The following is a 16,475-nucleotide window of genomic DNA, read 5'->3' as shown; positions in this document are numbered from 1 at the left end:
GATGACCTGCGCCAGATGAGATACACCGAGATGTGCATCCGCGAGGCGCTGCGGCTGTACCCCTCCGTGCCCTACATCGGCCGCCTGCTGAAGGAGGACGTCACGATAGGTAAGGGGGCGTGTGAGGGTTAAGGGGAAGGTTTTTATTTGCTTTAGGGATCATTTGGGGATGTTTTAGGGGGGTTGGGATGATCTGAGGATAATTATATTGGTTTAAGGATGTTCCGGGATTGTTGTTAGTGGCTTAGGGATTGGGGAAGCAGTGGCCGCATTTTTTGGGGGGGGTGAGAGGGGCGCTGCCTGTAGCGCCGGTAGGCTTTCTTGAGGGGCCTCCTGGGCGACACCAGCCCGTGCCCGTTAGTGGCGTAGGCGAATTTTGTTTATAGTGGCTGGCGTGATATGACTTGCTTGGCCCATGCTGCCCCCGGTGCTCCTCTTGAACGAAGTCGCTGAAGTTAGGGTTGATTGATAATCTGTGCAGCATGTGGGTAATCTTCCGACACCCAGCGAGGGTTGAAAATTATCAGCGTCCTTCGGTGGGACTCGACCCTAGGTTCACGGGCTCACCACGCCCACTCGGCCACCGCCTCCTTGATCGGCGGGCGTGGTGCGCCAGGGTACCTAGGGTCGAGTCCCACCGAAGGACGCTGATAATTTTCAACCCTCGCCGAGTGTCGGAAGACTACCCACATGCTGCCCAGATCTTCACTCAACCCTAACTTCGCCGACCTTGGTCAGGAGGAGCACCGGGGGGCAGCATGGGCCAAGCAAGACTCACACATCAAGGCAGCCACTATAAATGATTCGCCCGCGGCACTAACGGGCTGGGTCTCCCAAGAGGCTCCTCAAGACAGCCTACCGTCGCTATAGGCGGAAGGGGTGGAGTGAAAACAAGATTTTTGTATTCGAATACGAACAGCCTACTTCAAATTCCACCGAATACGAATACGAATACACTGAAATGGTTTGAATTCGAATACAAATACGAATACTTCTTGAAAGTATTCATGAATACATTCATGAATACTTTGATTGAAAAATACCTTCTTGACGTGACAGGGTACAACACTGTTCTGAAATTATGCAACAGCAAAATTAGCTCATGAACCTGAACTATACACGACGATTACACGTCCGCGGGTTTGAGGGAACAGCGGCTGTTATTCCTGACAACAAATTTTGAAGTATTCGTCAAATTATTCGCAGAATACGAAAAAATTTCCCTTGAATTCGAATACGAATGAGAATGCTTTGATTTCTATAAATAAATATTCGAATACGAATACACCGAAATACAGTATTCGATAGGCAGTGCATCCGAAAAAATTGGGAATGTTTATGATAGTTTAGGAATGCCTGGGGGGATGTTTATGGTTGTTTAGGGATGTTATGGGGGATATTTAACGTTCTTTGAATATGTTTATGAATGTTCAGGAATTTTTTTAAGGTAATTTAGGACCGTTTAAGATACACAAGGATACTAGGACACTACAAAGAAGAAATAAGAGGGCGAGGGTGTAGAGGAAAGAAAAAGAAGAGAATGGAGAGTGTAGAGGAGAAAAGAGGACGAAAAGAGAAAGATAGAGGAAAGAAGAGGAGGAGGAGAGGAAGTCAGAGGAAAGAAAAAGAAGAGGAGGAGGGGAGGAAGTGTAGAGGTAAGAAAAAGAGGAGAAGGGATCGTGTAGAGGAGAAAAGAGGAGGACGAGAACATTAAGTTAGAGGAAAGAGGGGGAGGGAGAGGAGAGGAAACCAGAGGAAAGAAGAAAAAGAGGAAAAAAAGTTAAGGAAAGAGGAGGAGGAGGGGGAGGAGGAGGGAAAAGTTAAGAAAAGAGGGGGAGGAGGAGGAGGAGGAGGCCAGAGGAAAGAAGAGAAAGAGGAGAGAAAGCTTGAGGAAAGAAGAGAAAGAGGAAAAAAAGTTAAGGAAAGAGGAGGAGGAGGAGGAGGAAAGAAGTGAAAAAGGAGAGAAAAGTTAAGGAAAGAGGAGGAGGAGGAGAGGAGGAGGAGGAGGAAGAGGAGGAAGAGGAGAGGAAGTATAAAGGGCAACTCAAACTACACACAGAAGCCCAAACACAAAAATAAACAAAGATATGAGGCGATTACAAAAGGTCACTCAGTCTACATAAGGCACCCCCAACAGGACCCGTTTTCTCCCATCTGTGCGGCGCCCGGTCCGTAACGATATCAAACCTCCAATTAAGGCTTTCAATCGTACTCGCATCAACTACATATCTGGTTCCGTATGAGATGATTAGTGTAAGCGGGGTTGACCAGACCAATTAGGCGGCATCTGAAGTCTTGTTGGTTTTTGTTGCTGTTTTTGTCAATGGAAAGAGATACCGAGAATAACGAACAGAAAACGAGAGTATAGTTAACGCTGCCCTACTACGAGAGTCAAGAATGAAGGGGGAGAGAAGAAAAGCCACTGGCATATCTCTCCTCCTCTTCCCTCCTCTACTCCCTTCTCTCCTTTCATCTACGCCTCCTCTCCATCCCTCTTCCTCCACCTCTACCTCTTCCTCCTCCTGCTCCTTCTCCAACCCATCCATCGCGGCCCTTATTAATTTCCGTAACCCACCCATAAACGTCACATGAATCTCCTCGCGGTCTGCTCCGTTCCATACACTGCTAATTAGCTTCCCTGGTCCATCTCGGCACGATATGGCTGGATAACTTTTGACATTTTTCTTGATTTCGACATTCTTCTCTTTGTTCTTCATCTACTTATTATTATTATTATTATTATTATTCACAGTTTAGGGTGTTTCTTTTTCTTCTCCTTCTCCTCCTATGCATTTTTCATGGTAGAGGATGAATCTTGTTATTATTATTATTATTATTATTATTATTATTATTATTATTATTATTATTATTATTATTATTATTATTATCCTTTTCTTCTTCATCTCCCCATTATTGTTCATGGTAAAAGATGCTTCTTCTTCTTCTTCTTCTTCTTCTTCTTCTTTTTCTTTTTCTTCTCCATCTTTCTTTTTCTTCTTCTTCTTCTTCTTCTTCTTCTTCTTTTTCTTCTTCTTTTTCTTTTTCTTCTCCATCTTTTTTTTTACGGTAGAGGATTCTTCTCCTTCTAATTCTTCTTCTTTTTTTTCTTCTTTTTCTTCTTCTTTTTCAGCTCCTCTTTCTCCTCCTCCTCCATATTTTCCTCCCCGGTATTGAAATCTTGGGGTAATGAGCGCTGTATTTGGCTGATAAGAAGAAAGTGAAAGGGTCTGTCTGGACACTAATTAGCAGGTAGATGACATGCTGTATCAGTGTCTTAGAGCAGGGGTTCCCAACCAGGGGTCCATGGAAGAATTTCAAGGGGTCCATAGAGATTTTAATTATTTTCAAACTTATTATACTGGAATTAGGAGACATGCGGCTCGGAATAAAATAAATACTACTTTATATTATCCTTAAAACTGAATGCCTAAGAGCTAGAATTGCTCTACATTTGCCAGTATTTAGGCAACTCAGTGATGACTCAACTTGTAAGCTGCGTTTACACCAAGCGAATCGAATCGCTTCCATTCATGAAGTTTCATCTCTCTCTCTCTCTCTCTCTCTCTCTCTCTCTCTCTCTCTCTCTCTCTCTCTCTCTCTCTCTCTCTCTCTCCCCCCTCCAGACACTCCCCGCTGTGTTTCCCTCCTTCCTTCCTCTCCCTCCCTACTCCCCCTTCCCCAACACTCCCCAGTACACTCCCATCCCCTTTCCGTCTTTTCTGTTTCCTCCTCTCTCTGATCCGTTAGTTAAAATTGTTTAGTAAATTAAAAATGGGTCAAAGTGCCTCTCTCGAGAAGGCGGGCGCGGCCGTGCTGACGCGGCCAGAGGGATCCATCAAGGTGGACGCCATCACGGCGTCCTACCGGAGGTCCTGTTGCGGCAGGAGGTGGCGCCGCATCGCCGCCTTCACCTTCCCTCGCGGCGGTTGGTGGACGGAGAATGGGGTGGCTGCCTGCGAGGCCGAGGGGGGCCTGTGCGTGCCCCTGGCGGTGCTGCGGGGGAAGGACGACGCTTGGGCCAGGGGCGTCAGGGTGGAGGTCACCGCCGGCGGTAAGCGGCTCATCACCGGCGGCATGACGCTAGGCCGGTTGCTGGACAACGTGGAGTTCCTCCACTTCTCGTTGTTCTGCGACGCCGGCGCCGCGGGCGGCTTCACCAGCCTGCGGTGCAACGGGCGCCCGTGCTGGGAGGCGGCGGCACCCGCGTCGTGCCCCCGGTCTGATCGGCAGCCACCCCGTGCCTTGGCAGCCCCACCCCGCCCCCCCCTTGCGGATGATGTCCAGACTGCCCCTGCCGATACGCCAGCATGCACCCCCCAGGTTGATGGTCCCCCTGCCATTGACGTGGCCCCAGCCGTCACCCCCCAGGCTGATGAAGGCCACACTTCCGACGAAGTGGCCCCAGCCTGCACGTCCCAGGCTGCTTGGCCCACTGTGACGCCCCCAGCCTCGACCACTGAGGCCAATGATGGGGCAGAAGTCACAGGCGTGGCCGCAGCCACCACCACCCAGAGTCGCCGCGGGCGGGTCAGGCGCCGCCGGACGGCCAGAAAGATGCCGAGGCGGACGCCCCAGCAGCAGGAGCCACCGAGGGGGGCGCCTACGCCCCCTTATACCTTGGTGGACGCCTTCCTTGACGGCACCGCCATCATCGCCGTCGTCGCGTCCAGCATCCTGGCCTTCTACACCTTCTGGTGACGCCCGTGACCGGAAGAGGCCAGTGCACGAGGTGGGCCACAAAATTACGGGCGGGTCTTGTCTGGGAGGATCGGGGCTCGCCCAACGTAGCAACACACATAACCTTCAGGCCACAACATCCACCTCAGGACTCAGTAGTAACAACATTAGGGACCAACAGTAAATGTCGGGCAAGTCTAGTCTGGGAGGGACGAGGCTCCCTCGCAGCGAAGCAACAGAGTAAAGTAACGTAAGGGACTTAAACATGTATAAAGGACTGAAGGCCCAAACAGCCGCCCAAGGACACCAGTGCTGGCTCAGTTAGGGCGAGTTTCACCTGGGGAGAATGCGGCTCGCTCATCGGCACGGTCTTGATGAACTCGGGCGGCGTCCTGGGCTGTCCTACAGGCGCGCTGGAAGTGTCGCTAGCAGCAGTGTCGCTGTCTTCTTCAGTGTTTCGGGGGCTGGTTATCATGGAAATACGGGCTGTAAAGCCAGGGTCGCTGTCTTCTTCAGTGTTTCGGGGGCTGGTTATCATGGAAATACGGGCTGTAAAGCCAGGGTCGCTGTCTTCTTCAGTGTTTCGGGGGCTGGTTATCATGGAAATACGGGCTGTAAAGCCAGGGTCGCTGTCTTCTTCAGTGTTTCGGGGGCTGGTTATCATGGAAATACGGGCTGTAAAGCCAGGGTCGCTGTCTTCTTCAGTGTTTCGGGGGCTGGTTACCATGGAAATACGGGCTCTAAAGCCAGGGTCGCTGTCTTCTTCAGTGTTTCGGGGGCTGGTTATCATGGAAATACGGGCTCTAAAGCCAGGGTCGCTGTCTTCTTCAGTGTTTCGGGGGCTGGTTATCATGGAAATACGGGCTGTAAAGCCAGTGTCGCTGTCTTCTTCAGTGTTTCGGGGGCTGGTTATCATGGAAATACGGGCTCTAAAGCCAGGGTCGCTGTCTTCTTCAGTGTTTCGGGGGCTGGTTATCATGGAAATACGGGCTCTAAAGCCAGGGTCGCTGTCATCATCGTCGCAGCATCGTAGTATCGCGATTCTTCCACATTAGCTGCGGACCTCCACGGCAGCAAAACTGTCAGTAACCTGACTGAGTGGTTGGCGTTCGCGTTCCACCCAACGCCACAAGCCGGGATTGTTTCAGTCACCTCCGAGTAGCCTAAGACTACCCACATGCTGTCCTGAAGACCACCCATCAAGAGGATCAAAGATGAGCTCCAGGGGGCAGCATGAGTCAAGTAAGATGGCGTCACTATAAACCTTTGCCTGTGGCACTACGGGCTGGGGCCGACCATCAGGCCCCACCAAGAAAGCCTACCGGCGCCATATGGAAAACGTGGAAAAAAAACACGCCTCCACCTGTCAACTCGACACAGTCTTCGAAACAGCTGTTCCCTGTTTTTCGACAACACTCAGCTGTCACCTACAGTCAACATTCTCGGTCTATCCTTAACTCAAAATCTTCTGAAAATTTAATATTTCCTCTCTCGTTAACTCAGCTTCTCGGGGTTGGGCGTTCTGTATCGTCTCCTCCAGTTCTTTTCCCGTATATACAGAGGCCTTGTCCGCCCTCGTATGTAGTACGCATCTCATGTGTGGGGGCCCAGGGGCTCCACACACACCGCTCTGCTGGAGTTAAAGCCTCCTCTTACTACAGTCAGTGTCACGAAAGATGGCGGGGATGATCCTTCAGGGATGGACGCGCGGGCTTGGCATCATTGCTTGGGTGAGGGAGGGTCTCTGCGCCACTCATTGGCTGTTGTTAATAAGAGCTAACCTGCGGCGGGGAGGGACTCGAACCCGGGGCCTCCAGGACACCTCGCCGCATGATGTTTTGGGCTGGTTTATCAATGTTTGGGCTGGTTTATAAATGTCTGGGCTGGTTCATCAATGTTTAGGCTGGTTTATCAATGTTCGGGCTGGTTCATCAATGGTTGGGCTGGTTCATCAATGGTTGGGCTGGTTCATCAATGGTTGGGCTGGTTTATCGAAGTCCAGGGGGAGTTAGCGCTGTGTTTGACGAGCATTAGGAAAAGAATGATCTGTTTATCTTCTTCCTCCTCCTCCTCCTCCTCCTCCTCTTCATCTTTTTTAATTTTTTTAGGGGAACATATGGACGCCTCTACGATCCTCCTGATAAACTCATTACCGCTTCATTTTTGTTCATCTTTAGGAAGCCAATTGTTTTCTTGTGTATTTTTCCTTTTATTTTCTCTCGGCCCGCGCGATCTTCTTCCTTTGCCATAAAAGGGTGACGAGGAGAGGAAAAGGAAGGGAATAATAACAATGATAATAATAACAATAATAATAATAATAATAATAATAATAATAATAATAATAATAATAATAATAATAATAATAATAATAATAATAATAATAATAATAATAATAAGAAGAAGAAGAAGAAGAAGAAGAAGAAGAAGAAGAAGAAGAAGAAGAAGAAGAAGAAGAAGAAGAAGATTTTGATCTTGATGTCACAGGTGGCTCGGGATTTCTCCCCAGCCAGGCCTTTGTATCGGCAACTCCTGTGAAAGAAAACAAAAACATGCGGGAAAGTCTATGTCCTACTCGGGGCAAGGTGTCATTCCCTACATCTTGCACACCGCATGCCCTCCAGGAACTCTTTCACTGCCTCAATCACTCTTCCACTCGTCTCTCCACTGAGCCCCAGCAGCAGCACCATCCACTCCCTTACATTCCTCCCATTCACTCCACGTCCCATCTCACTCAGAAACACCTGCATCATCTTCGTTCTCTCCCTGTCATACTTCTTACATTCCAGCACTACATGCTGCACAGTCTCGTCCACACCCCTGTCACACATCTGGCACACTTTGCTGCGGGACTCAGACCATCTATAGTTCCTTGCATTCACATCCAGACACTGCTCTCTAGCACGGAAAAGATCACCTCCCAGGCTTCCCTCATACCACACCTCACACTTTGGGGCCACTTTCTCCCTGTACCTGTCTAGGCCGGGTTTCCTTTCTTTCCATCTCATTCTTCCACTTGCTCAATCCCTCATCTTTAACTGCCATATCTATCACATTCTTCCACTTTCTTACATCCCACACAAACCCCTCTCCAGTTCTGTTTGTTATTCTCCATTCAAACACAGTCTGCCTATCTTCAAAGGGTCGGTACACCCATCTACTTAGCACAACATTCCTGTCTATCATTCGCCCACATTTATTCGCCCATTTGCCATCTCTTATATTACACAAGTAGGCTATACCTTTCGTGCTAATCTTGCATCCTCCATCCTCACTTTATATCTCAAGGTTGCCTTCACTAGTCTTTCCCTAAATGTGTTCCATCCCATATGTCACCCCTAAGAGCCTCTACTGCTGCAAACCTTGGTGCATTCAGTGCCACTCTTGCTACCCTATTCTGCCCCACTTCCAGTTTATCTATCTCACTCTCGTTCCATGTCACCACATCCATTCCATACATAATGCTCGGAACACCCACACTCTTCCAAACCTCACGGATGACATACTTACTCGCCCTCAACCTTGAAGAAGAAGAAGAAGAAGAAGAAGAAGAAGAAAAAGGAATAGAAGAAGAAAGATAATAACAACAACAACAACAACAACAACAATAATAACAACAACCGATAGACATAGTGGGGTTTTTTACGCTATCTAGAACTGGTTGATCAGAAGTGTTGTTGTTGTTGATGTTGCTGTTGTTGATGTTGTCGGGGCGCGCAGGTAGGCACTAACGAGGGCAGAAATCACAGTCTGGCGGGGCGCGGGGGGGGGGGGGAGTTAGGCTACCGGCGGGCCGCCCAGACTCGTTTGGCCACTATTATATTATGAAAGTTGTTTGGCCCGCTGTGCACTGTCGCGTGGTGTGTGTGTGTGTGTGTGTGTGTGTGTGTGTGTGTGTGTGCATTTATGTGTACAATGTGAGGAATTTTGTACAGCCACACGTTCACAAAGTAATTTTTGATCAGTGCCCAAAATAACACATCAACCTAATATGATGTAAGTACAAAAGAATATCCGAGGATGTGTAATTTTGATAAATATGGTGTCGTTAAATCCGGTGTTTGAAGTAATGGAAGCACTCATTCGTGTTGCCGTGGGTGTTTTCTATCAGCCTTCACGCCTCAGCCTTGTGGAGAGCCGCGGGAAGCAGCGCAGAGATCAACGCTCGGGTGAAAATATAAAGTGTGCACAACGGCGCGGCCGCGGGCGTCGGAGCAGCACTGACTGTCCGCCTCTCACTCATACAATCCTGAAGAGCTGCCTAGCAGTGCCACGAGGCAGCCCTGCTGGCAGCACCGGCGCCTGCTCTGCGGTGACCACTCTCAAGGTTTACGGCTGTGCGCGGGACCCCCGGAAGTGCCGTGCACACAGGAGAGCGCTCACGTACACGCACACGCACGTATTACCGTCACAAATTCTGGGTAATGAGGCTACTTTCCCCCCACTCTCTCTCTCTCTCTCTCTCTCTCTCTCTCTCTCTCTCTCTCTCTCTCTCTCTCTCTCTCTCTCTCTCTCTCTCTCTCTCTCCCACACACACACACACAAGGTCTAAGCATTTTCCAGCGGGACCGGCATCGTCAACAGAAGGATCCGGGTAATCTTCACTGTAGCCTCTCAAACCGGTCAAAATAAAGAGCTAAGAGCGTGTGTTAAAGAGTACGAGTCATTTGGTTCTCTCGCAGCATCACATCTATACAAGAACCCGATTAACCTTCTCTGTAGCCTTTGAAAGTAGTTGAAATGAAGAGACCCAAAGCCAGGAACCCGACTGATCTCAAACATATAAAACCAGTTGAAACGAAGAGCCTAAAGCGTTCGTTGAAGAATACTAATGTTCTGTTTCCCACGCAGCTTCAGGTCAATACAAATACCTGACGGAGGTGGGTGATGGGGGTGGGGGGAGGCAGCGCTCCTAAATGTACTACAATGCTAGGTAAACCAAGTGTTGTATTAGGTTCTTGGAGTTAAGTGCTCAGTCGGAGTCACTCACTTTCCTCTTCCTTTGCTACTTTCCGTGTTGAACTCTTAAGAAACGACCGGCCGATTACCACAACAAGCAGAGCCTCTTTCGCAGTAACCACAAGTAACCACCAACATTAGAAAAGGCTTTCGTAGAGATTGTTGTGGGTAGGTCCATGCGCAGTTTGACAAGGTTGCTGCACCATGAACGCGAAAAGCACTCATGAGAACCCGACTAATATCCTTTGCGGCCTTTGGAAATAATAGTTTTGAGAGCCGAAAGCGTTTAAGAATAGGGCCCTTGGAGGCATGTATTCGGCGTTACTCACTTTCCTTTTCGCTACTTTCCGTGTCGGAGTCTTAAGAAACGACCGACCGATTACCACTAAATGCTGAGACTCCTTCGCAGTAACCACAAGTGCAAAAAAAATACTTCCTGTTGCCGTAAAATAGCACCAAATTACAGTGCGTGGAGAATTATTGCGGCTCTCGCGTAGCTGCAATAAAAATAAAAAAAAACTTCTTGACGCAAAAAAACACTAAATGAGAAAGTGTGGAAGATTATAAAACTCGCGTCATAACTCCCGGTAAAAGTACTTCCGCGTATGCCGGTTGACGGAAACACAAACTAACGCAACGCCGCTCTTTGTTTCCGTCGCGTGCGTCGTGTCCGTCGTTACTACAGGTGTACTTTTACCGGTTGATTGGCGGGTAAGTTTCTGGAGTGTCATTTCCGCTTTACTCTATCCAGTAGTGAGGCGGAGACCACAGGGACGCCGTTCAGGCCCTGTAAATCCTCACAACTCCTACGAAAGTGAAGTCAATTACGTGAGCTTTTCTCAGACGCTTCCGCCTCTCACATCAGCTATTTCCAAAGGCCGAAAAGGATGCCAGTCGGGTTCTACAGAATGTCTTTTTAGGTTCTTGTTACAGAAGAAGGGTCAAACCATCCCCAGGGTCATAAAACTACCCATGGAAATGCTCAAAACTCCTGTGAAAACCTTGTCAGGACACCTCTCCTCCCGAAACTGACCTATCTTTCGGCCACCTCTTTGGATTCTTTTTAGGAGCAGCGAGTAGCGGGCTTTTTTTTTTATTAATGTTTACTTTTTTGTGCCCTTGAACTGTCTCCTTTGCTGTAAAAAAAAATAAAAAAAAAATGTGCTTGGGCGCCGAAATGTCTAAGAATTAGCCCGTATTCTAAAACGTATCGGCGTCTCAGTTCGCCGATTTGAAAAGCCTCTCGTAGAAACTGCTGGGGTTTACACGGACTGTTTTGTGATGCTGGTGATAGTTTAACACACTTCTGCATCTTGAGCGGGAAAATCACCCATGAAAACCCGGTTAACCTTTTCTGTGGCCTTGGAAAATAGACGTAATGGGAACCCGAGACGTTTAAAATGAACCTCAGGGCCTGCATGAGGGGACTAAAATACTTGGGGGAGGGGGGGATTACCGTGGAGGGGAACCCCAGTGGCTATTACAAGTTATATCACTGATACCTTGGAAAACTTCACATACCTTGGTTCAGAACAACGGCGGGTCTCGCCAGGAATTACGGCGGACTGGCCTGGCCCACGGTGTTATGGACTCGCTCAACACAAGTATATGGCGTTGTCGATACCTGTGTAGAAGGACACAGATCTGGATCTGCAAATCCCTTGTGCTCCCTGTCTTACTCTATGGCTGTGAGACATGGACACTAAATAGGGACTTGGAGAGGCGGATTGATGCCTTTGGTAATAAATGTCTACGCAGAATCACGGAGTATCGCTGGATTGACTTTATGTCAAACCGGCAACTACTCCGTGAGACTGATTCGACATATATTACCTGCATGGTCCGTCAACGCCAACTCCGGCTATACGGGCACGTGGCACGCTGCCCAGAAGCTGATCCTGCTCACCGGGTTGTCTCTGTAGCTTGAGCAAGTCGATAGATCCTGCCGGGAGGTACTCGGGATGGGAAGGGGCCTGCATGGAGACCTGAATGGAGGGATCCTAGGACTTGGCGTCGTGGGGTGGGCGAAGCGACGCGCCCCCCGACGTTTGTCTCCATTGATTGATTGATGGCATATTTTCCTTAATACAGCCATATTATGAGGCTCTGATCGCGGGTTCTGTATTTTCGTGGGTTTTGTACTTTCGCGTTTTTTTTATTTAAGGGTTTTTTACTTTCGCGAGTCTGGGATACGCAAACCCGCGTTAATCGATGGACGACTATTACACCCAGCATTACCCTTCCCTCCCTCTCTCTCCCCGCAGACAACTACACCATCCCGGCCGGCACCACCATCTTCATCTTCACGTACGCGATCCACAGGGACGCCTCGCAGTTCCCGCACCCGGAGAGGTTCGACCCTGACCGCTTCCTACCCGAGAACGTGGCCAAGAGGGACCCCTTCTCCTACATCCCCTTCAGCGCCGGCCCCAGGAACTGCCTCGGTGGGTGGGAGGTGGGGGGGAGTGTTAATGGTAGCGGTGCTGGTGATAGTTGTAGCAGTAGTAGTAGTAGTAACAGTAGCAGTAGTAGTAGTATTCCTGACACATTCAAAATATAACTACTATACAAAATAAGATTCCTGTTAAACTAATCCTCTCTGTCTATCCATCTATCTCTTGCTGCCTATCAATCTATCTATCTACCTATCTCTCTATCTATATATCCATCTCTTGCTCTACCTATCTATCTATACCTATCTTTTGCTTGATATATCTATCTATTTATCCATCTATCTGTCTCTATCTGTCTCTATTCATCTCTCTCTCCCCCAACAGGACAAAAGTTTGGCATGCTGGAAGAGAAGGTGATGGTGTCCAATGTCCTGCGCAAGTTCACCGTGGAGAGTCTGACCAGCAGGGAAGCGATGAGCCTCAAGAGCGAGATTGTCCTAAGACCCAACGACGGCAACTTTGTCCGTCTTCACCCCAGGACCATGCCAACGACGGGGAAAGAAGAGGAGGAGCAGGTGGAGGAGGTGGTGGTGGAAACGGAAAGGGAAGAGGAGGAGGAGAAAGAGGAGGCGGTGGTGAAGTCTACGGGTGTTAAAGGAAAGGAAGAGGAGGTGAAGGTGGAGACTACGGGTGATGTGGAAGAAAGGAAAGAGGAGGAGGAGGAGGAGTTGATGATAGGGCGTACGTGTGTGGAAGAGGAGGATGTGGTAATAGGGATGGAGAAGGATGGGAAGGATAGGATGGCAGGAATGAGGGCCGAGGAAGGATCGGAGGTGAGGTGCAGGTGAGAGAGGTGGACTTGGACAGGTATATAAGTGTCTCCCGCTATAGGTTCAGGTGGCTGAGTGGTGCAGCGGTTGACTTGTAAACTGAGTGGCCCGAGGTCGAGTCCAACGCACGCTGATAAATGCACATAAATCCACATGACAGCTAGGTTGATTCTGCCGATTGGTAAGGTATCCGGGTGGTTGTGTGGTGCAGTGGTTGGCTTGCAAACTGAGTGCCACTAGTTCGAAACCAATAACATACACATACACACGGTAGAAAGGTAACTGTATCTCTATCTGTCTATCTGTCTATCTGTCTGTCTATCTACCTCTATCTCCCTCTGTAGCTGTCTGATTCTAGCAGTTAAACCCGTCTCAGGACAACTAAAATGCAATAGGAACGTAAGAACATATGGAGTCTGCAAGAGTCCAGTCAACTCACACAAGACAACTCCTGGAATACATAAGAAAGCCATCACTAATTCTACCCCTGACCTACTGCCTGGGCCATGCTGTCACCTTGTCTTGGGATAACTTAACACCAGGAACATAAGAACATAAGGAGTCTGCAAGCGGCCAGTCGGTTTACACAAGGAAGCTCATGGATATCTAAGACAGCCATCACTAGTTCTACCCTTGATCCATCTGCCTGGACCCTGTTCTCACCCCGTCTTAGGATAACTTAACACCAGGAACATAAGAACATAAGGATCTGCAAGCGGCCAGTCGGTTTACACAAGGAAGCTCATGGATATCTAAGACACCCATCACTTGTTCTACCCTTGATCCATCTGCCTGGACCCTGTTCTCACCCCGTCTTAGGATAACTTAACACCAGGAACATAAGGAGTCTGCAAGCGGCCAGTCAGTCTACACAAGGAAGCTCATGGATATCTAAGACAGCCATCACTAGTTCTGCCCTTGATCTATCTGCCTGGACCCTGTTTTCACCCCGTCTTAGGATAACTTAACACCAGGAACATAAGAACATAAGGAGTCTGCAAGCGGCCAGTCGGTCTATACAAGGTAGCTCCTGGAATACCTAAGACACCCATCACTAGTTCTACCCCTGACCTATTGCCTGGGCCATGCTGTCACCCTGTCTTGGGATTACTTAACACCAGGATCATAAGGAGTCTGCAAGCGGCCAGTGGACCCAAACAAGGCAGCTTCTGTAAACCCATTCCCATGCATCCAACTCATAAAGTCATTCCAGTACGAACATTAGCACATAGGAAAATCATAACAACACGAGGAGTCTGAGGGCCAGTATTTCTAAACGTATAGCCGCCTCAGTTCGCCTGTTTCAAAAGCCTCTCATAGAAGTTGTTGGGATTTCCATGGACTGTTTTGTGGCGTTAGTGGTAGTTGTACACGACATCTGCATCTTGAACGGGATAATCACCCATCAAAACCCGGTTAGTCATCTCTGTGGCCTTGGGAAAGAGTCGCACTAGGAGCCTGATACGTTTAAGAATATGAACCTCTGCATTAAGCTACATTCACTCTACACGAAGCAGCTTTTGTCAACCTCTCACCACGTACAAATCCATCATACTTGAATCTGTGTTTTATATGCTTGAAGCGTCTATCGTGTTTGCCTTGTTCATGTAACTGTCCTTTGCTTGGTAGCCGCAGGGCAGTAAGCGTTTTGAATAAAGGCGGTTGTTGTCAGGCAGGATTAAAGGTTAGGTTAGGTTGTTAAGCTGAAGGAAATTTACAAACAAATGAACGTCGACATCGCGGCATTCAATAAATAAATGAACAAAAATTAAAAGACTGAAATTTAAGATGAAGGGTTTAAAGAAGGATAATTATTGTTAGATAATATTATGGTTTGTAAACAACTGAACATCACGACATACAATAAATATATTAAAAAAATAGAGAAAACGGAAATATATGACCAAATCCACTGACGGCAACAATATATGAACACTACAAATAGAAAAAAATACTTCTGCAAACAGCTGAGCATCGCGACACGTAACGAAACAAGTTATTACGCAGAAAACGGCGAAAAACAGGTAAAATAAAAAAGGTGGCAGGAAAGGAAAACTAAACCTGGTTGGCTGAACTCAGACTTTTGTGAAGAGTTGAGCCAGCAAACAGCGGCGTGGACTAGGGTGTCGGTGAGCCCCGAAACGTTTATACCGCCCGTATGCTCAGACGTTTCCGGCTCACAACAACGATTTCCCGAGGCCACAAAGGAGACTAGTCGGGTTCTCAGGAGCGATGTTCAGGTCCATAGTGTAGAAGATACCACTACCACTTGGCTCTTAACTCTACCCATAAAAATACCTCTACGAAAGCCTTACCAAATATGGGTGTAAACTAAAGGTCGAGTTGGAGCATATGTTATAGCTGCGCGTGGCGGCGGTGCTCATCTCCGACACAGGGCCAGTATGACATCCGGGATACCACAGTTTACCTTCCCCAGGTGTCCCCAGGTACCCATTTATCGACCAGCCCGAAAGGAAGGATGAACAGCTGGGTGGGCTGCACGCCGACTACAAAGGCCGGGATTCAAACCCAGGCCTATAGATTCGTAGTCAGGGACGCTAACCACTGCACCGCGGAGGCGTGGGTGTGGGTGTGGGTGTGAAGGTGAAGGCCCCGAGATGTGGAGTGCCCGAGAAATGTACTACCCCCCCCCCCCCCCCCTCACACTAGGCCAGCCATTTCCACTACACACAAATGGAGCAAAGAAAATTCACGACAACCAAAATATGTGAAGAAATAGTCCAACAAACATAACCATAAAAAATGAGATGAAATAAATGTTGGAAAACTAAAGTATGTGAAAAAAAAAAGTTGAGACGAAAGTAAAATAGAAAACGAGTTAAAAAATATTCAAACACCAAAGAATGTAAAGAAATAGTCAGAAAAATGAATAAATACATGTTCGAAAACCAAAATATGTGAAGAATTAACATATAAAATTACAGAAAAATAAGACGTTAAAAAAATCGAAAACCAAAGTAGATATGTGAAAAAAATATTGCAACAAAAGTAAAATAGAAAAAACAGCAATAATAAAATAAGTGAAAAAATAATCAAACAGGAAGTAAAACCGAAAACAGGAAGTAATAAAATAAGTAAAGAAATAAAGAGACAAAAATAAAATAGAAAAAAATGGTAAAACATGTGAAAATAAAATAATCACACGGGAAGCAAAACAGAAAACAGGAAGCAATAAAATGAGTAAAGAAATAGACAAAAGTAAAATAGAAAAAATAAATGATAAAACATGAAAAAAATAAACAAACAGGAAGCAAAACAGAAAACAGGAAGCAATAAAATGAGTAAAGAAATAGACAAAAGTAAAATAGAAAAAAATAAATGATAAAACATGAAAAAAATAAACAAACAGGAAGCAAAACAGAAAACAAGAAGGAATAAAATAAGTGAAGAAATAGACAAAAGTAAAATAGAAAAAAATAAATGATAAAACGTGAAAAAAAAAATAATCACAGGAAGTAAAACAGAAAACAGGAAGCAATAAAATAAGTAAAGAAATTAACTGACAAAAAAAAAAAATCAAAGAAAACGGGAAGTGGGAAATGTAAACTCCAGGTGAGGACAGAAGATAGCGTTGGTGTGCTCGCATGGACGGAGGGGA

At 47.3% G+C, this 16,475-nt stretch overlaps 1 protein-coding gene across 1 annotated transcript in view; it reads left to right on the top strand.

Moving 5' to 3' along the window:
- LOC126985622 (cytochrome P450 4C1-like) overlaps positions 1–16,225 on the top strand; it is a 55,135-nt gene extending 38,910 nt beyond the window's left edge. Inside the window, exons 9-11 of the mRNA XM_050840778.1 lie at positions 1–109; positions 11,898–12,077; positions 12,411–16,225. The exon at positions 1–109 is cut by the window's left edge and continues 60 nt beyond it. Coding sequence (XP_050696735.1) covers positions 1–109; positions 11,898–12,077; positions 12,411–12,874 — 753 coding nt within the window. The 3' untranslated portion in view covers positions 12,875–16,225. The remainder of the gene's footprint in view (positions 110–11,897; positions 12,078–12,410) is intronic.
- The last annotated feature ends 250 nt before the right edge of the window (positions 16,226–16,475 follow it).

This window comes from Eriocheir sinensis, chromosome 60 (genome assembly GCF_024679095.1).
Source record: "Eriocheir sinensis breed Jianghai 21 chromosome 60, ASM2467909v1, whole genome shotgun sequence".
Classification (NCBI taxonomy): domain Eukaryota; kingdom Metazoa; phylum Arthropoda; class Malacostraca; order Decapoda; family Varunidae; genus Eriocheir; species Eriocheir sinensis.
This window is presented reverse-complemented; position numbering and strand designations above follow the sequence as displayed.